The sequence below is a fragment of the Oncorhynchus gorbuscha genome, linkage group LG11 (assembly GCF_021184085.1).
Source record: "Oncorhynchus gorbuscha isolate QuinsamMale2020 ecotype Even-year linkage group LG11, OgorEven_v1.0, whole genome shotgun sequence".
NCBI classification, from domain to species: Eukaryota; Metazoa; Chordata; class Actinopteri; order Salmoniformes; family Salmonidae; genus Oncorhynchus; species Oncorhynchus gorbuscha.
The window spans coordinates 43,482,929-43,504,494 of NC_060183.1; the positions used below are offsets into that span (position 1 = coordinate 43,482,929).

General features: G+C 43.0%; 1 protein-coding gene and 1 pseudogene across 4 annotated transcripts; one reads left to right on the forward strand and one right to left on the reverse strand.

Moving 5' to 3' along the window:
- Positions 1-1,404: 1,404 nt before the first annotated feature.
- Positions 1,405-14,276, reverse strand: ccdc62 (coiled-coil domain containing 62). 4 transcript variants are annotated; one of them, XM_046369704.1, is made up of 13 exons: positions 13,909-14,276; positions 13,563-13,603; positions 13,243-13,413; positions 12,726-12,915; positions 12,270-12,436; positions 12,017-12,118; positions 5,865-6,036; positions 5,573-5,674; positions 5,045-5,133; positions 4,574-4,674; positions 2,832-2,958; positions 2,417-2,695; positions 1,405-2,224 (listed from the first exon to the last, which is right to left on the reverse strand). In XM_046369704.1, exons 1-13 carry the CDS (start codon positions 13,979-13,981, stop codon positions 2,156-2,158), a joined length of 1,683 nt encoding a protein of 560 aa, XP_046225660.1. In that variant the 5' UTR covers positions 13,982-14,276; the 3' UTR covers positions 1,405-2,155. The 4 variants fall into 4 exon arrangements, with proteins under 4 accessions (XP_046225660.1, XP_046225659.1, XP_046225657.1 ...); XM_046369703.1 differs by having other exon boundaries at positions 2,832-2,991; XM_046369701.1 differs by lacking the exons at positions 1,405-2,224; positions 2,417-2,695; positions 2,832-2,958 and adding an exon at positions 3,020-4,450.
- Positions 14,277-14,513: 237 nt separating this feature from the next.
- Positions 14,514-21,429, forward strand: LOC124048687 (annotated as a pseudogene).
- Positions 21,430-21,566: the final 137 nt, after the last annotated feature.

A 21,566-nucleotide genomic window follows, 5' to 3' on the forward strand; every position in this document is an offset into this window, starting at 1 on the left:
ATAAGGTAGTTATTGTGAAATTGTTAGGTTAGATTACTCGTTGGTTATTACTGCATTGTCAGAACTAGAAGCACAAGCATTTCGCTACACTCGGTTAGCAGATGTTAATGCATGTGTATGTGACAAATAAAATTTGATTTGAAGACTGTTGGAACAGCATTCCAGGTGAAGCTGGTTGAGAGAATGCCAAAAGTGTCATCAAGACAAAGGGTGGCTACTTTGAAAAATCTGTATAACTTTGTATAACACTTTTTTGGTTAGTACCAAATTCCATGTGTTATTTCATAGTTTTGATGTCTTCATTATTATTCTACAATGTAGTAAATAGTAAAAATAAAGAAAAACCCTGGAATGAGTAGGTGTGTCCAAACTTTTGACCGCTACTGTACACCTTTGAGAACAATTGGACAATGAGAGACACAGCACATACTATTGATAGGCAGTACTCGGAAGAATAGTTGTGTTCAAAGTGAGGCATGGCATGAGGAAATTGTCACCATTTTTTTTTTACATATATGTGGTCAAAAATAAGTGTACTACATTGTTATAACTCCAAAGTTTTCCCCAGTTCCTTTTGAAGAAATTGGACTGTAAAAAATATATCTGTTGTTGAAATTATATTCATGATACAGATGTTTCTGGAGTAAGTTATATATCTTTATCCGACTAAAATGTACTCATAATAACACAATTAATACTGAAATAAAAACAGAGATGTGAATGTTGTCACAGAAGTACATTATCCAAAGATATGTTCACACACTAATCACCATACAACCTTGACACAAACACAATCCTAAATAATCGTTGATTTAAAATAAATCTGTAAATGAGGGAACTTTTTTTTTCTAAAACAAAAAAGGTTGGATTTAAATTTACCTGTAGTTTTCCAAACTGTTCTTTCTCCGCAGCCAATTGCTTCTCTGTTTTATTCTCGCTTTTGTTTTTCGGTTTACTCGAGCTCATTTTGCCGGTGTAATCCACTGGGATGAAATGACCCGACTAGTTGCTGTCCCAGCCACCCACACTTGCAGTTTGCCGATACCTGTCTGCTCTGGATTGTCAATCTACAATGGGGATGGCACGTCAGAATCACGCGACTCGCAAACCGGTGTATCAATACCTTCTCCGATCAGTGACAGAGTGAATGATAGTAGTAGCAAATTACAGGTGGAAATACTGTATTAATGAATGGACATTATTTATTCTCTAAATTATATGCTGAGGTCGTTTATTTTTGCGCAACGCACTGTGCATTCCTGCGCGTAATCTTTTGCGCAATCTTCATTCCATTACACGTTTTCTCCGATATTTTACGTAACAAAATTGTATAAGTAAAAACAAAAGCAAGTATTAATCGTATTTTTCATTCCTCATGTTATCAAAATCACATAAGACCTGGCATTTGAAGTGGTTATTAAAATGTTTACTGCAGTGGTACATTTTTCTTATATTTGCATATAAATTATTTGACATAAAAAGTAATGAGTACAAAAACATTAATTACAAAATGTTGACATCAAAAATACAAAAACAATATGCTAATGAGGAAAGTGAGGTTCAGGTTTCTTTTCAATGCAGCAGTCTCTCTTCCCTCATCAGTCATTCTATTGGAGCCATCCAGCAGGTTTGCAGGCAGTGAAACCGGAATGACAATAACCCAGAAGCACCATTCAACAGGTCTGAATGACTGGTTTCACATCTCACAATCATATTACTAAATGGTTCCTAAATAGCTTATGACCAGGACTGCGAAGGGCAGGACATTGGACATTTAACACTAAACACGTTTTAAATGTTGTTAAAACAATAGTTTAAAAAGTTTCATGTATCGTATAACATAACATAACTTTTCACATAAAGAAATGTAAGTCCTTCTTTGGTTTCCTAAAAAAGCAGTTTAATTCATTCATTGGCTTGCTATCGCTGTGTCCCTGGTTCTGATTGGGAGGAGATTTCACCTTTGACCCGAAATGTCACTTCCTGGATTGTGACTGATATAGGTTTGGGACAAGGGGGGGAAAGCCATACCAATGTGACTCCGGTCTCAATGGCTACAGTAGAAAACAGAGTAGTCTGCAGCCTCCATCATCACCCCTCCTAGACTTTCCAGGCCAGGTGTGTGAAGGTGTGTTTAGGTAGATGTCTCTCCCCTCTATAGCCCCCCAGGTTCCTCGTTCCTCTGGAAGGGCTGAGTGTTCCTGGGTGGAGTATCACCATCCAGCTGGGTGAAAACACGAGAGATGGGAGGAGCACTGTAAATCACTACCAGTTCACACCCTTAGGTTGCACCCCACACTTCCATAGTATTATGTGATGTCTTAATGGTAATCGGTCCAACAGTATGAAATGATCTGTGGTATTTTGGTCAGAATAATTATTGTATCTATAGTATAAAACACATGAAAGCACGTACCCGGCTGGTTTGACTGGGTCTTGTGGTGTAGGTGGAGCTCTGGTTGGGGTGGTGATCGGGATTGCTGTGATTGTGTCTGTCACAGTTACGACTGTGGTTCCCATGGCTACTGTTGCCACTGTTTTGGCCGATGCTGAGGCTGATGATAGCGTCACAGTTAGAGGACAGGCTGTGGGAGGGGCATAAAGGTTGTAGGGTTGTGCGTTCCAGGCTAGCCACCATCTGACGAGACTCATCTAGCAGCCTTTGTAGATTATTGGTGGAGGAACGCTGGTCCTCCTGGGGGAATGGACAAAATATAAAATGTTTAAACTTTAAGACTGAATCCTGGCCAATTACTTTAATTTATCTCTACATTAGGAATTAATTATGAAGATCAGGAGTTTTTCCCTCTCAGGCTATGTGGTCCACTCACATCGTCTAAAGCTGCAAAAAGGCCTCCCAGGTTGCCGTTGACAACACCTCGTTCATTGGTGGTTGTTGGAGAGGCGGAGTCATTCGCAAGACCGAGGCTCCTCCTACTCCGCGAGGAAGGGGAGGGGCTATCCAGGTACACACAGGTGAGATCACCTTGACTGGGAAAGCAGTCAACCAATCAAATAATCAATCAATCCTACTATTCCTGAGACAAATTTGGGGTCAATATAAAAGAGTGTACTATTCTTTCTCTGTATATTCTGTCCCTACCAGGTGTTACGACGGCTGATGTCCACCAGCAATATGGAGGAGTCCTCTGCCTCTGGTCCTCCATTAAACACAGCTAGGAGCTCCATCCCTGCACCTAGCCCTGCATCTGTCCCTGTCTCAGAGCTGGCTGCTTCAGACAGGCTAGGTTCACTCTGTTCCTGGCCTTCGGATATACATCTACACCCACAGCTGGGTCCTGTCTGTCCGTCAACCATACTACCAAAGCCATAGCTCTGCCCTGCCTGTACTTCAGGCAAACTACCACAGCCACAACTAGCTGTCTTATAGGAGCTAGGTCCTGTCTGTCCCTCAACCATACTGCTACACCGACATTCAGGGGACTCAGTCCTCTCCACCAGGGAGCCGGCATTCGTACCGATTCCATCCTCACACAATGACTCCCTGCATTCTTTTCCTGATGTTCCCTGGTGGCTGTAGTTCGAGACTCCGTCGCTAGCTTTACCAGAAGTGTGACCCACATTCCCGCTGTTATTCTCGCTGAAATTCCCACTTACTCCACTCTCACTCCTGGTCCCCCTGCCTTCTTTTCTTCTGTCGCTAATGCTAACTTGATCGACAGTGCGGTTTAACGAACCCTCATTCCCACTAACTCCACTCTGACTCTGTATCCCTCTGCCTTCTCTCCTTGCTGATTTATTTTGGCTGCGGTAGCTAGCGATGCGGTCGCTCAGCGACAGTGTGGTGGTTCCCGGGGCTAGGCTACTACGGGTTACCATGGTTTCCTTGCTAGCTCTCCTTCGTGTTTCCTGGCTGCTGTAGTCTGATTCATGTTCGGTGAGTTGTTGTTGCTCTTGTTGCCTAAGATACGTGCCTTGGTTTCCTGAAACAGTGCACAGGTAGTCGCTGAAGTTGACGCTAGCTTGGCCTGGCGATCGAGTTCGACTAAGCGTTCCTGTGGCGGCGGCTATGCTTTGTGTCTCCATGGTTTCTCTACTCTCTCTACCTGTCATTGTTTCCTGGTGACTTGACTCTCGGTTGGTGTAGGAACTGAGAGTACGGGGGTTTGATATGTTCTGGTTCTCTCTCTTCGTCGATGAAAAACAGTCACTAACGCTGCTAGCTTGGACCATTGCGTGACTCAGCAACTCTCTGGGGACAGCAGCAATGAGGTCCCGGGTTGCTACTGCACCGTCAGTGAGGTCAGAGGTCAACTCTGAAACACTACTTTCATCCTCCTGTTGGGGTGCCTGTCTCTCTCCTGTGACAAGGAGGGGGAAGGGGGGTTCTGGACAGTTTGGGTGGTGGTCTATACTTCTGCTTAAAGTCTGTCTGTAGACTGACCCTGTTGCTCGTCTCTCTGTCCCTCCTACTCTCTCTGTTCCCTGACTGGTAAGAGACACAATTTCAGCACCTCCTCTAAAGCCAAATAAACAACAGCAAAATATCTGAGACTGTGCACAACATCAACTGAGTAGAATAAATATACACATGCACAAACACCCAGCTCACCTCCCATGTGGCCCCTGTCCCTCAGCCTGTTTCAGGGCCTCCCGGGTGCTCTCCAGGTTCAACTGAAGCAGCTGCAGGTCATTCTGCTGGTTCTCACACACCTGGAACACACACAATTAGGATTGTGGACACTTCATGCATATCAGGTCAGGGTAAATGATACTTTCATCGATTGACCTAGTGTAAATGACTATTAATTTACACCAATATATTATATTTACATCAATATTTAATCTTAGTCTGGATAACTTTGGGCCAAATACAGCTCCTTAGCCTCTTCAGGTTAACTGTGTCAGGGCTGAGTCAGGGCCCAGGTATGTGACACACCACCAATACAGACAGCGCCTAACAGCCGAGGTGGAGAACATTCCTGAAGTTCCACAGGTATGCTGTAGAACCTGACCGACAGCCCAGCCCAATGCGCTGTGGGTAAAAAGTGTGGAGGTAGAGATAAGGTAAGAGGTGACACACCTGGCGTAGACAGTGCAGCTCCGACTCTGTGCGCTCCTGCTTGGAACGAGCCAATCCCAGCAGCTCATCCTTCCAGCTCTCCCCCTCACCTGGGAGACAGGAACCATGTCAAAAGCAGTCACAACAGCTTCTTATCAATAGTTCGGGAGAAATGTGTGATATATTTTCTTGGTAAGCGATCTAAAATAATGCACGATGAGACGAGAGAAGCTGGAGTGGGTCAATCAGCCAGTCTATCTATCTTAATACAGTCAATAAGAATAACAATGATTAGGAAGAGGAACTAGATGTTCCTGTTTAGGGAAACAATGACCTGGAACTATAGCACTACAGGCATCCTCCCTACTGTTCCAGAGGAGGCCCTGTCATTACACTGGGAAACATTGCCTCTATGGGTTGGTACCAGAAAAGACAGGGGTTTGGGCGGCTGGGGTTTAAGTTGCTGTAAATCACACCGTGACAAACTTATTTGTGAAAAATGTTCACTCAAAAGTCCTATATAAATAAACTTGGTTGAATGTGAGGTACCCGAGAGAGCCAGCTCCCTGCGCAGCAGCTGTCCTTCCTGCTTCAGACGGATGATGTCCTCTCTCTGGGCACTGCCCTCTGTTACCTGCTGCTGTAACTCCTCTACAACCACAACACAGGGAGAGGGAAAAAGAGAGAGGGGGGGGGGTTTGAGAGAGAGAGAGGAGAAGGAAAGTAAGATCATTTAAGAGTGCACAGGTATATGACAGCTAGCTTGTTCAGTCTTACTGAAAACTACAATACTTTTTTTTAGTGTACTGTATCTCTGAGCCATGTACTCTGGAACCTGTACCTTTGAGCCGTGTGTTCTCGTGCCGGACCTCTCTGTATCGCCGTTTGTGCTCCTCGACCTCCCTGAACACCCCGGCCTCCCGTGAGTGACTCTCCTTCAGCGACCCCTCCATCTCCCGCAGGCGCCCAGACAGATCTACGATGTGATTGGTTGCCTCCGTCACATCCTTGTCCTGGTGGGGGAAGAAGAGGTTATATACAGTGGGTATCATAAGTATTCACCCCTCTTGGATTTTTTCACATTTTGTTGTGTTACAAAGTGGGATTGAAATGGATTTAATTTTCATTTTTTGTCAACAATCTACACAACATACACTGTAATGTCAAAGTAGAAGAGAATTTCTTTACAAATGTTAGAATTGATGAAAAATAAAAACACTAATATATCTTGATTACATAAGTCAATACATGTTAGAATCACCTTTGGTAGTGATTACAGCTGTGAACCTTTCTGTTTAAGTGAAACATTTGCCCATTATTCTTTTCAAAATTCTTCAAGCTCTGTCAAATTGGTTGTTGATCATCACTAGACAACCATTTTCAGGTCTTGCCATAGATTTTTAAGTTATGGGTATGCTTGTAATCGTTAAGAACTGGGGAGTTTTCAGGATAAAAAAAAACAGAATGGCGCTAAGCACAGGTAAAATCCTAGAGGAAAACCTGGTTCAGTTTGCGTTCCACCAGACACTGGGAAATTAAGTCATCTTTCACCAGGACAATAACCTAAAACACAAGGTGAAAACTACACTGAAGTTATTACCAAGAAGACAGTGAGTGTTCCTGAGTGGTCCAGATACAGTTTTGACTTAAATCTGCTTGAAAATATATGGCAAGAACTGAAAATGGTTGTCAAACAATGAACATCCAATTTGACAGAACTTGAAGAATTCTGAAGAGAATAATGGGCAAATGTTGCACAATCCAGATGTGAAAAGCTCTTAGAGACTTACCCAGAAAGACTCACAGCTGTAATCACTGCCAAAGGTGATTCTGACATGTATTGACTAAGGGGGTTGAATATTAAGATTGAATATTTATGTTACATTTTTTAAATTTTTTATACAAATGTAAGAATTTTTCTTCTACTTTGCCAGAGTTTTTGTGTAGATCATTGATACAAAAATGTTAATCCCACTTTGTAACACAACAAAATGTGGAAAAAGTCAAGGTCTGTGAATACCTTCTGAAGGCACTGTGTATTTGTCATTTTCTTTTCACTCTGTCATTTGGGTCATTATTGTGGAGTAACTAAACTGAACATGGCGGTGTTCGCCTTAGCAATCTCACTAGGATAAAGACCACCTCCATTCCTGTCATTACTGAAAGAGATCATGATACCTCACATCTCAAAATAGGGCTACTTAATGTTAGATCCCTTACTTCAAAGGCAATTCTAGTCAATGAACTAATCACTGATCATAATCTTGATGTGATTGGCCTGACTGAAACATGGCTTAAGCCTGATGAATTTACTGTGTTAAATGAGGCCTCACCTCCTGGCTACATTAGTGACCATATCCCCCGTGCATCCCGCAAAGGCGGAGGTATTGCTAACATTTACGATAGCAAATTTCAATTTACAAAAAAAAAAAAATGACGTTTTTGTCTTTTGAGCTTCTAGTCATGAAATCTATTCAGCCTACTCAATCACTTTTTATAGCTACTGTTTACAAGCCTCCTGGGCCATATACAGCGTTTCTCGCTGAGTTCCCTGAATTCCTATCGGACCTTGTAGTCATAGCAGATAATATTCTAATCTTTGGTGACTTTAATATTCACATGGAAAAGTCCACAGACCCACTCCAAAAGGCTTTCGGAGCCATCATCGACTCAGTGGGTTTTGTCCAACATGTCTCTGGACCCACTCACTGTCACAGTCATACGCTGGACCTAGTTTTGTCCCATGGAATAAATGTTGTGGATCTTAATGTTTTTCCTCATAATCCTGGACTTTCGGACCACCATTTTATTATGTTTGCAATTGCAACAAATAATCTGCTCAGACCCCAACCAAGGACCATCAAAAGTAGTGCTATAAATTCACAGACAACACAAAGATTCCTTGATGCCCTTCCAGACTCCCTCTACCTACCCAAGGACGCCAGAGGACAAAAATCAGTTAACCACCTAACTGAGGATCTCAATTTAACCTTGCGCAATACCCTAGATGCAGTTGCACCCCTAAAAACTAAAAAAATGTCTCATAAGAAACTAGCTCCCTGGTACACAGAAAATACCCGAGCTCTGAAGCAAGCTTCCATAAAATTGGAACGGAAATGGCGCCACACCAAACTGGAAGTCTTCCGACTAGCTTGGAAAGACGATACCGTGTAGTACCGAAGAGCCCTTACTGCTGCTCGATCATCCTATTTTTCTAACTTAATTGAGGAAAATAAGAACAATCCGAAATTCCTTTTTGATACTGTCGCAAAGCTAACTAACAAGCAGCATTCCCCAAGAGAGGATGACTTTCACTTTAGCAGTGATAAATTCATGAACTTCTTTGAGGAAAAGATTATGATTATTAGAAAGCAAATTACGGACTCCTCTTTAAACCTGCGTATTCCTCCAAACCTCAGTTGTCCTGAGACTGCACAACTCTGCCAGGACCCAGGATCAAGAGAGACGCTCAAGTGTTTTAGTACTATATCTCTTGACACAATGATGAAAATAATCATGGCCTCTAAAACTTCAAGCTGCATACTGGACCCTATTCCAACTAAACTACTGAAAGAGCTGCTTCCTGTGCTTGGCCCTCCTATGTTGAACATAATAAACAGCTCTCTATCCACTGGATGTGGACCAAACTCACTAAAAGTGGCAGTAATAAAGCCTCTCTTGAAAAAGCCAAACCTTGACCCAGAAAATATAAAAAACTATCGGCCTATATCGAATCTTCCATTCCTCTCAAAAATTTTAGAGAAGGCTGTTGCGCAGCAACTCACTGCCTTCCTGAAGACAAACAATGTATACTAAATGCTTCAGTCTGGTTTTAGACCCCATCATAGCACTGAGACGGCACTTGTGAAGGTGGTAAATGACATTTTAATGGCATCGGACCGAGGCTCTGCATCGGTCCTCGTGGTCCTAGACCTTAGTGCTGCTTTTGATACCATCGATCACCACATTCTTTTGGAGAGATTGGAAACCCAAATTGGTGTACACGGACATGTTCTGGCCTGGTTTAGATCTTATCTGTCGGAATGTTATCAGTTTGTCTCTGTGAATGGTTTGGCCTCTGACAAATCAACTGTAAATTTCGGTGTTCCTCAAGGTTCCCTTTTAAGACGACTATTGTTTTCACTATACATTTTACCTCTTGGGGATGTTATTCGAAAACATAATGTTAACTTTCACTGCTATGCGGATGACACACAGCTGTACATTTCAATGAAACATGGTGAAGCCCCAAAATTGCCCCCGCTAGAAGCATGTGTTTCAGACATAAGGAAGTGGATGGCTGCAAACTTTCTACTATTAAACTCGGACAAAACAGAGATGCTTGTTCTAGGTCCCAAGAAACAAAGAGATCTTCTGTTGAATCTGACAATTAATCTTAATGGTTGTACAGTCGTCTCAAATAAAACTGAAGGACCTCGGCGTTACTCTGGACCCTGATCTCTCTTTTGAAGAACATATCAAGACCATTTCGAGGACAGCTTTTTTCCATCTACGTAATATTGCAAAAATCAGAAACTTTCTGTCCAAAAATGATGCAGAAAAATGAATCCATGCTTTTGTCACTTCTAGGTTAGACTACTGCAATGCTCTACTTTCCGGCTACCCGGATAAAGCACTAAATAAACTTCAGTTAGTGCTAAATACGGCTGCTAGAATCCTGACTAGAACCAAAAAATTTGATCATATTACTCCAGTGCTAGCCTCTCTACACTGGCTTCCTGTCAAAGCAAGGGCTGATTTCAAGGTTTTACTGCTAACCTACAAAGCATTACATGGGCTTGCTCCTACCCATCTCTCTGATTTGGTCCTGCCGTACATACCTACACGTACGCTACGGTCACAAGACGCAGGCCTCCTAATTGTCCCTAGAATTTCTAAGCAAACAGCTGGAGGCAGGGCTTTCTCCTATAGAGCTCAATTTTTATGGAACGGTCTGCCTACCCATGTCAGAGACGCAAACTCGGTCTCAACCTTTAAGTCTTTACTGAAGACTCATCTCTTCAGTGGGTCATATGATTGAGTGTAGTCTGGCCCAGGAGTGGGAAGGTGAACGGAAAGGCTCTGGAACAACGAACCGCCCTTGCTGTCTCTGCCTGGCCGGTTCCCCTCTTTCCACTGGGATTCTCTGCCTCTAACCCTAATACATGGGCTGAGTCACTGGCTTACTGGGGCTCTCTCATGCCGTCCCTGCAGGGGGTGCGTCACCTGAGTGGGTTGATTCACTGTTGTGGTCATCCTGTCTGGGTCAGCGTCCCCCCCCCCCTCCCCTTGGGTTGTGCCGTGGCGGAGATCTTTGTGGGCTATACTCAGCCTTGTCTCAGGATGGTAAGTTGGTGGTTGAAGATATCCCTCTAGTGGTGTGGGGGCTGTGCTTTGGCAAAGTGGGTGGGGTTATATCCTTCCTGTTTGGCCCTGTCTGGGGGTGTCCTCGGATGGGGCCACAGTGTCTTCTAACCCCTCCTGTCTCAGCCCCAGTATTTATGTTGCAGTAGTTTGTGTCGGGGGGCTAGGGTCAGTTTGTTATATCTGGAGTACTTCCCCTGTCCTATTCGGTGTCCTGTGTGAATCTAAGTGTGCGTTCTCTAATTCTCTCCTTTCTTCCTCTCTCTCGGAGGACCTGAGCCCTAGGACCATGCCCCAGGACTACCTGACATGATGACTCCTTGCTGTCCCCAGTCCACCTGGCCATGCTGCTGCTCCAGTTTCAACTGTTCTGCCGTACTATTATTCGACCATGCTGGTCATTTATGAACATTTGAACATCTTGGCCATGTTCTGTTATAATCTCCACCCGGCAGAGCCAGAAGAGGACTGGCCACCCCACATATGCTCTCTCTAATTCTCTCTTTCTTTCTCTCTCTCTCTCGGAGGACCTGAGCCCTAGGACCGTGCCCCAGGACTACCTGACATGATGACTCCTTGCTGTCCCCAGTCCACCTGACTGTGCTGCTGCTGATTTGATTTGAACTACAATGTTGTTGATCCATCATCAATTTTCTCCCTTCACAGCCATTGAACTCTGTAGCTGTTTTAAAGTCACCAATGCCTCCCTGAGCAGTTTCCTTTCTGTCCGTTGTGTCTGGGTGGTTTAGTACATCAACCACAGCATAATTATTAACTTGTTACCTAACTACCAATCACTGCCCTTCTTCATGAGGCTTTTGAAAAGCTTTCTGGTCTTTGTAGTTGAATCAGTGCTTGAAATTCAATACTTGACTAAGGCACCTTACAGATGTGTGTATGCGGGACAGATGAATGGGTAGTCATTCATAAATCATATCATCCCCTATTATTTCACACAAAGTGAGTATGTAACTTATTATGCAATTTGTTAAGCCAAATTTTCCTCCTGAACTAATTTAGTCTTGCCTAAACAAAACGAGTAAATCATTTGGCAAACATGATATTTTAGATATTAAATTTGTATTAATTTGTTAACCTTTCTAGAATTTTCTTTTCACTTTGACATTATGGAGTATTTTGTTTAGATCGATGACAAAAAATCATACCCTAAATCCACTTCAATCTCACTTTGTCACGCATCAAAATGTGAAAAAAAATCCAAGGGGGGTGAACACTTATGATAACCACTGTACAATCTACAGTCTGCATGTCTGTAATCTCGGCAGGGGCGTCACTTTCACCAAAAGTTCATTCTGAAATTGCATTTTTGTCCCCCCCAGTTTTATCATTGGAATGTGATACCAAACGAAGGAACTGTGTGCTTTAGGACCAATGTGGACACCTCCGAGTGGTCATGTAGGCTGTTTGGAGTGTTTATCTTACTGGATTTAAAAAATAATAATGTAGGTACCTCCCTCTAAAACCAAAGTTACGCCCCTGAATCTCGGCACCCAGAACCAAATCAGATAAGCTGTCGTGGGAGACTAGCATGTCTGTAACTGCATGGCCTTACTATTCTATTACAGGGTAATCCGAGTTAGAGACAAAGGTTTAAGAAAGCAAGCCTACCTTGAGTCTGAGCATGGTGCTGAGCTCCTCCCCTCTGACTTGCAGAGAGCCCAGCTGGGCTGACAAAGACATCACTGTGGAGTTCAGACTTTGGTTCTTCTCCTGGTGGCGGGCGGGGGGGAACAACAAAACAACACAACACCAGAAACCCTTTATTTTACAGTCCTGTTTAAGAACACAACACCGGAAACATGGACTGTAAATAACCACATCAGTACAACACCAAATTGGCTGTGTGTGTGTGTGCTTGTACCTTCAGGTCGTGACAGTGTTGGCTGGTGTACTGCTGCTTCTTCCCTAGCTCGAGCAGCTGTTGCTGGGTAGAGTTGAGCTCCCTGTGGCCTTCCTTCTCCCGGGCCTCCACGACATGAACCCTCTTAGTTACAGCTCTGATCACCTCATTACGTTTCTGAAGCTCATCTAAGACAAGCAAACACACATTATGACACACAAATTGATACATATACAAGCAAAAACACACATACAGCATGCATGCATACGCATAAACACCAGAGACCTTATCAATGCTATTCCCAGACCTGTCGTATTCAAAGCAAACATCATAAAATAATACAGAGGATGCAATTCACCATTTAAGTATGAATGTAACTACCCATCTTTGAGGTTATTTTGGGAATGTACACACACAGATGATGAATGGAATATATTTGTGTTCATTTGGGATTGAGGCCTGTGTCCCCTCTCTCACCCTCCAGGCGAGCACACCTCTGCTCCAGGGTCAGGACTCTCTGGCGGTCTTGTTCCCAGGCAGTGAGCTGCTTGTGGTGGGCAGCAGCCATGGTGTTGAGCTCCTGGTCCCGGTCTTTCAGTTCACAAATCAGCAGCTGCAGCTCCCGCCTCTGCCTTTGGATGGTGGCACTCTCCATCTCACCAAGAGGCTATTATAACACACACACAGACAGACACATACCCAAATGTAAATGCAGGAGTGAGTAGGTATGCACAAACATGTAGAGTAGCAGTACTGACCTGCTACCTATAATGGTAGCCTTGCTAGCTCATAGTAATAGTTTCACATTTTATCAACCAGTCGTTAGCTACCATGGGCAATTACACCTTAATATCATTAACATTCTATTCTGCATTCTGTGATTCTATTGAGGATACAATGATGTAACAAAGGAGAACATAAGCAGTGTGTTCCATAATGTTTGAAAAATGAGCCATTTGGCTTTATGTGTTGTGTAAAAAGCAGCACCTCCCACCATTCTATCCTGTAGGAGGGGTAGAGACAGGGAGGGGGGTTGGGTGTAGAGGCTTCCTGTGGGACTGAGGCTTGGGGGACTTCTGGCTGATTGGCTGGCCATCTTCTGTCCCTCACTCTGAGCTGAGGTGGACACTAGGGAAGGCTCCTCGATAGAAGCTCCCACATTCTTCTGCAAAAACGGAGCCATTGCCATTCATGTTAGAATTTCTCATTTTACTTGACTAGTAGCCTAACCAAGGCAACAAAATAAAAACTTATAAAATTAGGTTTAGGGATGAAATATAGCAGGTCCAATAACAGTGATTTGCTCACTATTACCTTTTTCACCGGTGTGCTGTGCCAGGGATCACATGGAGTGACTGAAAACACAAATACACGTTTTTGTTTAAAATGCAGTTACTGCCAGCTTTCTCAGACATAGCCGACTCAAACTCCACGATTTACAATGGAGTTGAGCGGCGACAAGTGTGGGCAGACGGGAAGCATTGTCCTATGTAACTGCATGCTATTCTGTGGGTACTGAAATCAGTAGTTTTTCATAAAAACCTAATTGTATGTGATGTCGTAACTCCAGTCCGCCCACACTAGTCGCCGCTCAACTCCATCGTAAATCGTGGAGTTGAATCGGCTATCTCGACAACTGTGTGATGAGACACACACACACCAAAATAGCCGTGTGATGATGAGTGTCCAGATCCTCCATTTGGATTGAATGTTCTTCTACTGCCTTGGTCCATCTCCACTCAGTCATGGCGGTTTTTGTAACTTGTACTGTTACAGTTCTGATTAACTTTGACGCAAGCTAGCTACGCTAACGTTCAACAGATTTAGATGGGCATCTCATGATCATTGTCTGCTATTAAATCATGGAACCATTTACATAAATACATTGACAACAAAATGCAGAGCATAATCAAATAAAATGGATTACTCCACAATTATCTAACATTATGTTAATTTGGAAATGGAAATATCCAGCTAGCCTAGCATTAAATTCCTGTTGAACGTTTGCACATTTTTAAATCACTTGTTGTGATGGCCGCGGAGGAGTGGATGTCAAGGCACACACGTGAATGCCTAGCGTATAACGTCAAAATAAAATCATATTAGGAGTTCTATATAAGATATATTTTACGCTATTTTCCAATAGATCGGAATGTTGTTATAAAATGTAATTTATCGATATATCTTTGACAAATGGTTCATTTGTATATAAAAAAATAATACAGGCAACTAAGTGAACACCTGTTATTTCTTTGCCGAGCGTGCGTTCCAATAGGCATTGACAGGACCCCTAGCTAAATCAGGCAGTAGGTGTGCTCAAGCTGTTATAACTGAGCATTAATCTGTTTCAACTTTACTTAATAATGCTTGTTTTGTTGATCAGTCAACAATATTAAGGTTGTTTTCGAGGGGTATGTATGATGTTGTTGTCTTTCCATTGATTGATTGACTTGGAGGTGATGCTAATGTGCCATCTAACGTTAGTTGCGCCGTTAGTTAGCATTTATAGCTAACTAGCTGTGAATGAAGTCTCAGCCAAGGAACCAGTTGTCAAAAATATTATCTAGCTAGCTGGCTGGCCAGCTGTTGAATTTAGCTAGCTCGTCCATTGCCATATTACCACAACTTTTGCTTATCTAACTTGGATCGATCCCAATTGTATCTGGTAAAGGCACCACCATAGGCAGCATGCAAGTTAGTAAGCTAATGGTAGCTGGCTAATTATGTCTGACAGCCTGATTTTGAGTTTTAACAGCAGCTGTAAGGAAAGCTGTCATACAATTCTACCTCTTTGTGAATGAATAACAATCATCTTCTTTGTTGTCAAGCTATATATTGCTCCCCCGCATGTTAACTAGGTAAGGCCAAGGTATGACGTGCCAAATATCCCTGCTTAGGACTTCACGTTGCCCAATAATTTACTAAAGGAAACCAACGTTGCTCCTTATAGTCCAAGGACCTTACATGTTCTGTTTAGAGGTGAATTGGCTCTGGCAGCCAAAACAGACAAATACTCTATTCAAACGTGACTCGATTCTCAATTGCGGTACGGTTGTAGAAACATATAGCCCTCTAGCTTTGGAACACATCGGGAGTCTGTAAAAACGTAAAAAAACGTACCACAATAAAGCTAGCATCACCATAACGTTTCCATTCAACAAGGGCATATGTATAATCTCTATTTACCATATGTGAAATGTTTTCCTCGCTATCAAATAAACGTCTGAATCCAACCTTTTGTCCGAACAGCATCAAATCAAATGTTATTGGTCGCATACACATATTTAGCAGATATTATTGCTGGTGTAGCGAAATGATTGTGTTCCTAGCTCGAGCACTGCAGTAATATCTAACAATACACAGATCTAAAGTAAACTAATGGAATTAAGAAATATTTAAATATTAGGACAAGCAATGTCGGTGTGTGGTGTGTGTGTGTGTAGAATACTTAGGACAGAATGGTGTGTATAGATGGCTAGGATGGCATTGACTAGAATACACTATATACATATGAAATTAATAAAACAGTATATTAACATTATTAAATTCACCAGTGTCTATATGCATAGGCCAGCAGCTTCTAAGGTGTAGGGTTGAGTAACCGGGTGGCAGTCGGCTAGTGACAGTGATTTAAGGGCAGGGTACTGGGTGATGGCTGTCTGATGGCCTTGGTCCCAGATTTGATGCACCTGTACTGACATTAGACACAGCATTTTAGTCGATACTTCCTACCACAAAATCTACCACTGTCTACACAGCAGGTGGTGCGGTTCTGACAGAAGTTGGATTCAGACGTTTATTTGATATTGAGGGTCACATTTCACTTTACGTCTAACATCTGTTTTCTTTAAATAAGCGCTCTAAAAAAATTGCGAGAACAGTTCTCGCCGATATGTTCCATATGTTTCTAAAACCAGCTGAGAAGATTTTAGTTTTTTAAGCTAATTTCCAGAAATTTTGCCATTGGGCTGAGGGGGAATTTGCAGTTTTAAAGCCAATTTCCTTCAATTCTACACATTTTGCCATGGCTTCTTGCCATGTTCTTATGCTGAGTGACTCAAACATGACAAAATCAATGGGGGCTGCCATGACATTTATGGAATTTTAGATTACTGTCTAGTTTATTATGGTGATTGTTAGTTCTCAAAGATGATCTTGTGAAAAAATGTATCTCCATGATCTTTTCTACGTACTTTATATCTTGTTTTAGTTATTTAAATATTGGGAAAATTGTCATCCTATTGTTTGGCGTAGCAGCTGATAAATTAATATAGGGGAAACACTGTGTGACAGGTAGTTAGCGTCTATGAATGGGTTAGACCTCACGTATCTTAGCTGAAGAAGGGGTTGTTGACTCATTTGGGGCGCAAGGGTAGCTTAGTGGTTAGTGTTGGGCCATTAACAGAAAGGTTGCAAGATCGAATCCCTGAGCTGACAAGGTAAAAAGCTGTCGTTCTGCCCCCGAACAAGGCAGTTAACCCACCGTTCCTAGGCTGTCATTGAAAATAAGAATTTGTTCTTAACTGACTTGCCTAGTTAAATAAAGGTAAAATGAATAAAAATGTATTGAGTGCAAAGTAACTACAATAGCAGCAGGAGTAGCATCATCAGTCAAATATAGCAACAGTTTTCATGGTGAGTTAGGTGTTATGCATTGATTAATGTGGCAGTCAATGTTCACTGTGACATGGCAGGCCATGACAAGCATCTGTTTTTAGTGCTTTGACAATGTGAGTTTGCTGTCCTCAGGCCAATCCATTGTCGAGGGTCCAGGATCCAAGTTGTCTGGTGAAAGGCTGATTCTCACTTTTTGTTCAATTTGAAGGTATACTTTATCCAATTAACCTTTTTCCCCCTCTGTGTTTAGATAATCTGTAATGGCTACTACTGAGAATGCAGAGACGTGTTCACCAGAAAACAAAGGAGGCCATCATGGGAGTGCTGCCTCAGACACAAAGTGCCCAAAGAAAGTCCAGTATTGTGGCGGTAAGGACTACTGGGCATTTTCCGAAATGGCACCCTATTCTAGTGATCTATACATGCTCATGGCCAATTCCTAAAACATTGATTTGCAGTATCACATGATTGTCAAGGTCTAACACCTATGTTGTTGGTTTTCCAGTGTGCTCCTTGCCAACAGAGTACTGTGAGTACATGCCTGAGCCATCCAAATGCAGGCAGTGGCTGGAGAAGAACTTCCCAGATGTGTTTGCCAGGATGAGTGTAGGTGAGTTTCATCAGACAGTCTCTCGTTCTTTCTTTCTCTCTCTGTTTCCTATCAGGAAGATGGGCAATAATACTCTGGAGGTGAGCAATAATGAATAATGTCTTATTAAAAACACTTTTTTTCTTATGCCTTACTGGTCCAGTAGGAAATGCTTCCAAGCAGGACACTGGCGGTGTAGAGTGCCCCTTGTTGGAGAGGAGGATGAAAAGAAGAAGCAGAAGAGAGGTCTAAGTTCCTCTTCATTTTGATTTCTTGAATGCATCCTTCCTCAAATCCTAAACCAGTGTTTCCCAGCATGACCTTCAGGGACCCCCCAGCCTTTACACATTTGCTTCAATGGCACCGGAGGGGATGGCTGCCGTTTTACGGGCTCCTAACCAACTGTGCTAATTTGGGTGTTTTTCGCATTGTTTAACTTATCTTGTACATGATGTTGCTGCTACTGTGTCTTGTGACCAAAAAGAGCTTCTGGATATCAGAATCCCGATTACTCAATTTGAACTGGACAAATAATTTTTCTTTAATGAGTCTGACTACTACTACTACTACTTTGAGACCAGGCACAAATCCCCGTCATTCGCGTGAAGAAAAAACGGAAATACAGGGAGCTGAGATTGGGGTGCCTTGTGAGAATTTGTTGGCAAGTGGGTGACCCACCTCTACCATTCGTTCTATTATCCAATGTGAATTACTGGAGAATAAACAGGATGATCTTTGTTCGAGACTATCCGAGCAACGGGACATTAAACTGTAATATCTTATGTTTCACCGAGTCGTGGCCGAACGACAACACGGATAATATGGAATTGGCTGGGTTTTCTGTGCATCGGCAGGAAAGAACAGCTACATCTGGTAAGACAAGGGGTGGGGTGTGTCTATTTTGTCAATAACAGCTGGTGCGCGATGTCTATTGCTCGCTTGAGGTAGAATACCACTCTATCTAACGAGAGTTTTCTTATTTTTCGTAGCCATCTATTTACCACCACAAACTGATGCTGGCACTAAGACCGCACTCAACGAGCTGTATAAGGCCATAAGCAAACAAGAAAATTCTCATCCAGTGCTCCTTGTGGCCAGAAACTTTAATGCAGGGAAACTTAAATCTGTTTTACCTAATTTCTACCAGCATGTTACATGTGGAACCCGAGGGGGGGGGGGACTAGGTACCTTTACTGCAGACACAGAGATGGCTTCAAAGCTCTCTCCATTTGGCAAATCTGATCATAATTATATTCTCCTGCTTACAAGCAAAAACTAAAGCAGGAAGTACCAGTGACACTCACAATATGGAAGTGGTCAGATGACGCGGATGCTACGCGACAGAACTGTTTTGCTAACACAGACTGGAATATGTTCCCGGGATTCATCCAGTGGCATTGAGGGGTATACCACCTCAGTCACCGGCTTTATCAATAAGTGCAGTGACGATGTTGTCTACACAGTGACCGTACGTACGTATCCCAACCAGAAGCCATGGATTACAGGCAACATCCGCACCGAGCTAAAGGCTAGAGCTGCCACTTTCAAGGAGTGGGACACTAATCCGGATGCTATTAAGAAATCCCATTATGCCCTCGGGTGAAACATCAAACAGGCAAAGTGTCAATTCAGGACTAAGATTGAATCTTACTACACTGGCTCTGATGCTTGTCAGATGTGGCAGGGTTTGTAAAGTATTACGGTCTACAAAGGGAAACTCAGCAATCGCACTCCACACTGCCCTTTCCCAACTGGACAAAATGAACACCTATGTGATAATGCTTTTCATTGACTACAGCTCAATGTTCAACACCACAGTGCCCACAAAGCTCATCACTAAGAAAGGGACTAAAATCCTCCCTCTGCAACTGGATCCTGGACTTCCTGACGTGCCGCCCCCAGGTGGTAAGGGTAGACAACAACACATGTCACGCTGATCCTCAACACGGGGAGCCATCAGGGGTGCGTGCTTAGTCCCATCCTGTACTCCCAGTTCAAGCACGACTCCAACACCATCATTAAGTCTGCTGACTACACAACAGTGGTAGGCCTGATAACCGCCAACGACGATACAGCCTATAGGGAGGAGATCAGCGACCTGGCAGTGGCGTGCCCGGACAACAACCTCTCCCTCAACATGGGCAAGACAAGGGAGCTGATCATGGACTACAGGAAAAGGAGGGCCGAACACACCACATTCACATCAACGGGGCTGTAGAGGAGCAGGTTGAGAGCTTCAAATTCTTTGGTGTCCACATCACTCATGGTCCAAACACACCAAGACAATCATGAAGAGGGCACGACAACACCTTTTCTCCCTCAGGAGCCTGAAAAGATTTGGCATGAGTCCCCTGATCTTCAAAGTTCTACAGCTGCACCATTGAAAGCATGGTTGCGTCACTGGTTGCGTCACTGCCTGGTATGGCAACTGGCAATCTGACTGTAAGATGCTACAGAGGATAGTGTGTACGGTCCAATACATCACTGGGGTCAAGCCTCCTGCCATCCAGGACCTATATACTAGGCAGTCAGAGGAAGACCCAGTCACCCAGGTCATAGACTGTTCTCTCTGCTACCGCACGGCATGCGGTACCGGAGTGCCAAGTCTAGGTCCAAAAGGCTTCTCAACAGCTTCTACCCCCAGGCCGTAAGACTGCTGAACAATTAATCAAATGGCCACCCGGGCTATTTACATAGTTTTTTTTTTTACCCAGTATTTTTACATTACTGCTACTCTCATTTATTATCTATGCATAGTCACTACCCCTACCTACATATACAAATGACCTCAACTAACCTGTACCCCCGCACATTGACTTGATACCGGTACCCCCTTTATATAGCGTTGTTATGTTATTGTTACTCTTTGTGTTTTTTACTTCAGTTTATTAACTAAATATTTTCATAACTCCATTTCTTGAACTGTATTGTTGGTTAGTATTTCACGTTTAGGTCTACGCCTCTTGTATTCGGCACCTGTGACAAATAACATCGTTATATGATTTGCTCTATTCCAGACTAAATCACTGGTGTTCATTGGTTGAATCAGGTCTTGGTGCTGAAATAGAACATGCACTTTCAACTGCTAGGGGGTGTCTGAGGACTGGTATTGGAGAACCCTGTTCTAACCCATCTGTGCTGACTCTCTCTAGGTGGCAGAGGACAGATCAAACAGAAAAAGAAGACTGTCCCTCAGAAAATAACGATAGCTAAAATCCCCCGCGCCAAGAAGAAATATGTCACCCGAGTCTGTGGAATGAACACCTTTGGTAAGACTGACTGTCACATCCTGTTACTGTAAACACCTTGTTAAAGACATGGACAGACCCGTAACCTTGTTGTTTTTCTTGCTTGTGACTGTTGACTTCCTCCCTGCAGACATTGACCTTAAAGAGGCTCAGAGATTCTTTGCCCAGAAGTTCTCCTGCGGTGCCTCGGTGACAGCGGAGGATGAAATCATCATTCAGGGAGATTTTACAGATGACATCATCGATGTCATTCAGGAAAAGTGGCCTGAGGTAAGACTGCTGTGTTTACTCTCCCACGCCACATAGATGGCTGAAAAAAGTTAGTTACAGGAAATAGACGAGTAGTCTGTGTGTACCTGAATGAGATCTATATTACACACACTAACCATCTGTCTTTCCATTGTAGGTGGATGACGACAGCATTGAAGATCTTGGAGAAGTCAAGAAGTGAAGACCCGACGTGCACTTTTACTGAAAATGGATGCAACATGTAACAACAACCTGGCCAAATGTACACATTAACATTAAAAAGGAGTCGTTTTATATCTATTTTATTTACTGTATAGAAACTGTGGACTTGGCCACTCCCTTTTGGCATTTTTCAGTTCTTGATAGCTGCTGCCTGTCTCTCTCAGTCGCCAAAGGTCTGGTCTGATGTGATTCCTTCCCAAACGCTTTTCACTCAGCAAAATTTTAGGGTAATAAATGTCGCTCATTCACTTGCTCATTCTTTAGTCCTTCTTTCAGACCTCTCTCTTCATCATCCCACTCTGTAAGTACATCTCACTGTACTGTCTGCAATGTATGTTCATACTGCCATTGTATTATTTAATTTAATGAGACCCATTTAAGGTATTTATATTC

Bases quoted from the DNA above. Each gene is read 5' to 3' on its own strand.
- ccdc62 (XM_046369701.1), bottom strand. From the start codon at position 13,981: ATGGACCAAGGCAGTAGAAGAACATTCAATCCAAATGGAGGATCTGGA. The intron at 12,916-13,242 runs GTGGGAGGTGCT...GTGTTATAATAG, and splicing joins CCCTCCTACAGGATAGAATG to CCTCTTGGTGAGATGGAGAG. The intron at 6,037-12,016 runs GTAGGCTTGCTT...TTCCCCCACCAG, and splicing joins GCACCATGCTCAGACTCAAG to GACAAGGATGTGACGGAGGC.